Source organism: Lissotriton vulgaris, chromosome 5 (genome assembly GCF_964263255.1).
Source record: "Lissotriton vulgaris chromosome 5, aLisVul1.2, whole genome shotgun sequence".
Classification (NCBI taxonomy): Eukaryota; Metazoa; Chordata; class Amphibia; order Caudata; family Salamandridae; genus Lissotriton; species Lissotriton vulgaris.
The window spans coordinates 1,525,594,247-1,525,600,753 of record NC_141693.1 but is presented as its reverse complement, the minus strand read 5'-3'; the positions used below and the strand labels follow the sequence as shown (position 1 = coordinate 1,525,600,753).

At 43.9% G+C, this 6,507-nt stretch overlaps 1 protein-coding gene across 1 annotated transcript; it reads left to right on the top strand.

The window, feature by feature from the left end:
- Positions 1 to 3,854: 3,854 nt before the first annotated feature.
- Positions 3,855 to 4,793, top strand: LOC147712927 (olfactory receptor 5V1-like). Its single transcript, XM_086920394.1, has one exon. The coding sequence runs from the start codon at positions 3,855 to 3,857 to the stop codon at positions 4,791 to 4,793; it is 939 nt and encodes a 312-aa protein (XP_086776520.1).
- The last annotated feature ends 1,714 nt before the right edge of the window (positions 4,794 to 6,507 follow it).

Genomic DNA, 6,507 nt, shown 5'->3' with positions numbered 1-6,507 from the left:
TCCTGAACTGCAATCGTTTCCCCATGGCGACAGTCCGCGTCAATGGCTATATGTCTTCCCGCTTCCCTACAGGTAGAGGCACGCAACAGGGGTGCCCCCTGTTGCCTCTTCTCTTTGAGCTCTATATGGAGCCCCTTGCACTTCATATTCAGAAGCATCCTCTCATCACTGGGATTAAACTTGGGGGTGACATCCATACTGTTAGCCTATATGCGGACGATATTCTACTCTCCTTGTCAGAACCGGCCACAGCACTACGCGCCCTTTTTATCAAGCTGGATGCCTTCGCAAGAAGATCAGGGTTTAAGATTAAATTGTAAAAATCCATGGCTCTGGACCTTTCTCTCTCTCCGCACACCCGTGCCTTTTTAAAAGAGGAACACCCGGTGCACTGGGCGGACGCAACTATACCTTATTTAGGTATTCAATTAGCACCGACTCTTCAGGCCATTGTTGACGTGAATTACTCTCTTCTTCGCACCCGCATACGTGCAGAGATGAAAAGTTGGAAACACTGCACTATGTCTTGGCTGGGCAGAATCCCGGCCACCAAGATGACGATCCTCCCACAAATCCTGCATCTTTTCCTGACCCTCTCCCTCAAACCACCGATAGGCCGGATTCAGCAGACTCAGGCGGAGCTGTCACACTTTATCTGGAGTGGTCGCAAACCATGTCTTCGGCATCAGATTGTAGTCCTTCCTCCCGAGAGCGGGGGAGCAGGGGTGCCAGACCTTCAAACCTATTTTCATGCTGCCCAGCTCTGGTACCTGGTGGAGTGGCAACGGCTGGAGTCAGAGAAACACTGGCTATTTCAGCATCAGGCAGTGGTGGATAGACCTCTGCAGGGACTTCCCTTCCTCTGCAAGTCGAATCGACCCCCTAACCTATATGCTTCTTTTATCACTAGCACTATCATGGAGGCCTGGGACCGCACCAATGTCTCAGCACAATTGACCACTTATCCAACACCCCTGATGCCACTGTTTGGCAACCCGAATTTCCAACGGGGCACAGACATCCGGCATTTAAAGCCTGGCACTCTTTCCCTTGTAGGTCCCTGGGGCATCTCTTTGACCTAGATGGCATCATCTCTTTCCCACAGATCAAAGATTCTATAGCATTTCAGAAACAGGACGGCTGGAGTATCTCCAACTTTGCCATTGGGCATTGTACCCACAGATCAAACCGCACGGACAGCGCTTGCTGACCCCTTACGAAAAGTGGTTGGTATCCCGCACCTCTGACAAAAAGATAATTTTCGATTTATATAGAATGCTGCTAGCCAAAACTACATATACACACAATGCAGGCCCCACACGCTGGGAAAGTGACTTGGGGAGGACCCTTACACACAAGGAGTGGGAGGGTATATATCACAGAGCGCGGCACTCAGCTTACCACGCAGGCCTCACAGAAGCACTGACAAAAAAAGTTACTTATTGGTACTATACGCCAGAGCGCCTGCGCCAGTTTGACCCGCGTCGAAGTGACCTCTGCTAGAGGGACTGTGGAGAAGTGAGCACATTGGAGCATGTTCTCTGGATTTGTACTCACCTGCAGCCATACTGGTCTCAAGTGCTTGATGAAGTTGATCTACACTTTGAAACGCAGCTCCCACCTTTCCCCTCTTATATCCTATTGGGCTTATCTAACCCTCTGACGTTCCCACTCAAATCCTGGAAGGGTCGGATGATTGCGATTGCCCTAGGGGCGGCCATACAGAACATTCTGGTCCATTGATGGTCCACCCAGCTCCCTACACATTCTGGTTGGCTTCAGAGACTCTGGCTGGTGCTGGGTATGGAGAAACTCACCCTTACGCTGTCTAGCAGAGGGTCAGAGTTCCCCGAACTATGGCGACCCTTCCTGGTGTTATTAGTGTCGGAATTTAGGGAGTTGACATGCCCCCAATACCTGTGGCTGCTACGCCTCCCCGACACTCAGATTCCCAGTAGCACCACTAAGAAAGCCTGCGAGGCTCGTCGCTAAACACTGCACTATCCTCTCCCACGTTTCCCCTTCTTTCTAATTCTCGGTGGACGAGGGGTGGGTGGGTTAGGGAGGAAGCAGGGTGGGAGTGGGCTGGGAAGGCGGTGGAAGGGGTTTGTTCTTCTTTAAATTTACTTTTGTCTCAATGGTGGACCCGCTCCATGCTCATTACCGATGGTAACACTGTAATGCGATCTTGTCATTCTCTTCTGCACTATCTTTAAGGAGCTGAGGGTCTTGGTTGTTTGTTTGTTTTACAATCAATAAAAAGATTTAAACCATAAAATCGGGGCCTTTGTGGATATATCACTGAAAATACAAGATTTGAAAAAAAGATTATTGTTTACAGGTGCTCGTGGAATTTCAATGGACTGGAATCTAGAGAATGCTAAAGTGATTCTGGTATTTTACTGACCTCTGCTGGTCATTTTCTATCAAGAAATTTAAATGGAGGCAGTAGCCAGAAAAATTTAAAAAAGAAAGTCCCTCAGCAGAAAGCAATTCTGGTACTTTACTGACCTCTATTGGTCGTTTTCTAGCCAGACAGTTAAATAGAGGCAGTTGAACAAGCAGACATAAATTATGGTATTTTACTGACCTCTACCGGTCATTTTCTATCAAGACAGTTAAATAGAGGCAGCTGAACAAAAAAAAGTCTCTAAGTGGAAGCAGACAAGTCCAAGGACTGATCTCCAGAGCCCACAAAGTACATTCACATATACGTATATACTAAAGTATATACAAGTGGTCTTGAATAATTGACCTAAAAAGGTAAGAATGCAGGCGATGCTCAGAGACAAGAAATTAATGGAGTGTATGTTAGAGTCAGCCGGGGACTTCCATGCTTTCCAAATCAGAAATATGACTACAGAAGTAGCAGCAATAGGCAAGATCCCAATTTAATTTATAGATTTTGAGACTTGCCCCGGGCTATAGCTCATGTGGAAGGAGAGAGCTTAGCATAATATTTTACCAGGCTCTCTATGATGCATTCTCAAACGATATGCATCTAGCAAGTACAAGATCAAACTAGATATAAACAGGTTTCTGTCAAAGAAACCTAGGAGCATATGGATAAAAAATGTCAGCACGCAGTGTTACATCACATTTGGCTATGCCACGCTCTGACATTTTTAAAACGCGGGGATGCACTGCATTCACTCGTTTTTCCCCTAGTGCTTTTACTAAAAAAGCTTCTTAGCACCAGAGCAGGCATCTTTCTGCCATCTTGCAAGGATGCATGCGCTGCAGGGGCAATTGTTTGTGTGCAGGAAAAGGACATCGTCCTGCACATAAATAATCAATAATGGCAATTTGCTCTTTCTATGTGCGCTGCAGAATGCAGCACACTTGGAAAGGGCAAAAAACGAGGAGATATGTACAATTTCTCCTCATACTGCCATTCTAGAGCAAGGTATTCCTTGGCCTTTGTTTTTGTTGCTGCCACAGCCTTGTAAATCTGGGGCAGCATCAAAAAGCAGTAGGTGTTGCAGTGGAACGGCCGCTGCAACACCCATTGCACGTCCCTTTGCCGCGCTGGACTGTGGTAGAAAGAGGCATATTTATAAGGCGCCACCTTGTAAATATGTGAAATGATGCAACGCCACCGGAGAGTAAAAAAAAAAGTGACGCTTCAGTGGCGAATGGGGCTTGGAAATATGCCCCCTACTTTTAGCTTGGAATGGGGCAACTATATTGAAAGCTGTCGCCAGCTGATTGTCAGTGAGTCCATAGAGTCAACTGGACGAAGCTGGGGGGGATTAAATGAAGAAATGATAAATGTGTGACATTAGACTTTTTGTGTGATCTTTGTTTACTTGAAAGTGTGCTTTGCCTTGCAGATCATGCTTGCAGCAGAAAATATGGAGCAACTGAACTATACCAGAATAAAAGGATTCATCCTTGAGGGCCTCAGCAGTGACCCTCGGTTACAGATCCCACTCTTCGTGCTGTTTCTTTTACTCTACCTTATAAACCTACTGGCTAACATGTTAATGATTGGGACAATCACCATGTACATTGGACTACACTCCCCAATGTATTATTTTCTCCGCAACCTGTCGCTTATTGACATCTCCTTCACATCATCCGTAGTCCCTAAGATGCTGATAGATTTTCTATCGCAGGTGAAGTCCATTTCCTTTGCTGGTTGTGTAGCACAGTTATTCTTTTTCATTTCCTTTGGTGGTGTGGAATGTATCCTGCTCGCTGTTATGTCTCTGGACCGGTATGTAGCAGTGTGCAAACCCCTACATTACACTGTGATAATGAATAAAAGGGTTTGCACCATTTTGGCAGCCATCTCCTGGGTTGCAGGCCTTCTGAACTCCTTGGCACACACTGTTTTTACTTTCCGGCTTCCCTTTTGCCGGTCCAACAGAATCAACCACTTCTTCTGTGACATCCCACCACTGTTAGAGCTGTCCTGCACAGATACCCATATTAATGAAATTGTAGTCTACACATCAGGGGGGTCTGTCATCATTGGCTCCTTCCTGTTTACACTCCTGTCCTATGTGTTCATCATCTCAGCCATCCTCAAAATCCAGACTTCAGAAGGACGTCAGAAGGCGTTTTCTACATGTGTCTCTCATCTGTCAGTTGTCAGTCTATATTTTGGGACCATCGTCTTCACTTATATCCGACCAACATCATCTTATTCTCTGGAGCAGGACAGAGTCGTCCCTGTCCTATATGGAGTGGTGACACCTATGTTAAACCCTATTATCTATAGTTTAAGAAACAAAGAAGTACAAGGAATTCTTAGAAAAGCAATAAAAAGATTGAAGGGCCTAATATAGGCGAGTAACTACTAATCATCCTTAGCTTTACCAGACTTTCTTTATTAATTTTTTATGGGACATTTAACCACTTTCGAAACAATTGGTGTAAATATGATAGCTTATTAAAGTTAAGTTTGTGTATCGTGAAAATTGCACTTCAGAGATAAACATATAAGGGCTATGTTAATAAAACACGATGTCATCAAGTGATACCGCAGTGTCAGCTTTCCCTTTTTTTCTCCATTTTGGTTATATTTGAGTCCTCCAGAGACAGTTTGCTTCCACAAGGAATCCATGCAGCTGGACAACAAGCTTAGCCATTGGTTGTGTTATTCTTCAAATTCATTTCCCATCGCTAATATAATGGTATTCATGATCTATATACTTATTTTCGCCATTGTACAATTACTTGCTTTGCTGTTGGCTGAGTTGAGGAAAACATAACAGTTTCACCAGTTGTCATTGAAGCAGTCACCGTAAATAATAGTCGATTCAGTTAATTCCATCTTCATCCAACATTGCTTCCCCGCACCTGCATTTTTTGGTACAGGTGCTTTCTGATAATTTCTCGACATGCTTAATCTTCTACCCGGTCAACATTCAAACTTTCTTGTGCTGTGGTGTATTTTCGGGAACACTTTCTAGAGCATGATCATAGAATGAATCATTGGAATAGTTAGCGGTATACTCTCTTTCCTCATCATGAACAAACATGCTTAAAAAACTAGGCAAATAGGAATATACTTTCAGGAATTCTTAAAATTACACTAATTAACTGGTATACATCATATTAATAGTAACTTATATCAAAATAAACAACATTATGGCAGTAATATTTATCAAAGAGCAGAACAACAGAAAATATTGTAACATGTTGATGGTATTTTATGGTTCCGCTCCATTGATAGCGCCCACATAGCTCTTCCCTTGGCTAGGACCACAAGCCAATACCAAATATAGAAGCCCTTGTCACATATTACACATTAAGTCAGGTATTTTTTGGGGGGGGAGGGGGCTCACTTCTCTTTTTCAGGCGGAGAAGGTTCTAGTACATACACATAAACCCTCCCATTATGTGTATTTTCCTAAACAATAAAAAAACATCTCCAGTGCAATGTGGTAGATCCTACAAATGAAAGGATAACAAATACAAATGTGTACATATAGGAAGTACCTCATGTAAGCAGGCACCAAGGAGCAATTGGATTGTTCTTGCCAACTTGCTCACTCTTTCATTATCATCACTTTCCTATAATAAGGAACGGAACCAACACCCAAAACATGTGTGGAAGAATGTTAAATGTGCGTGTAACCTAAAATCTAATATTTGTGCATGGTACACATCTAAAAAACCTCCCTATGGATCCCTGTGAAGAGAGGAGAACGTCCTCACAAGAACAGAAAAGTAAAAAATTAGTTGAGAAAACACACACTGCATACGTCTTTAATATATAGTGCCCGCACTCATGATTAAAAACCATACCATGTTTTAGACCATTTTAAGTTAAACGGCTGACAAGTATAATTGCCTTTTAACTTTTTGGCAAATTCATCAGGGCACGGGGACCCCATACCACCCATACAGTGCAACGGACCATGCGGCAACCAGGTGGAAGCCTACCAGCAAACCACAGGCAGGAGACAGGAAACAAATTTTAAAACCAACACTCAGTTGCCACTGTGCTCAGCGATACTGTGTCTGAGCAACCCACAAGCGACCTATTCGAGTCTC

Excerpts from the sequence above, each read along its gene's own strand:
- LOC147712927 (XM_086920394.1), top strand. The coding sequence starts at position 3,855 with ATGGAGCAACTGAACTATACCAGAATAAAAGGATTCATCCTTGAGGGC.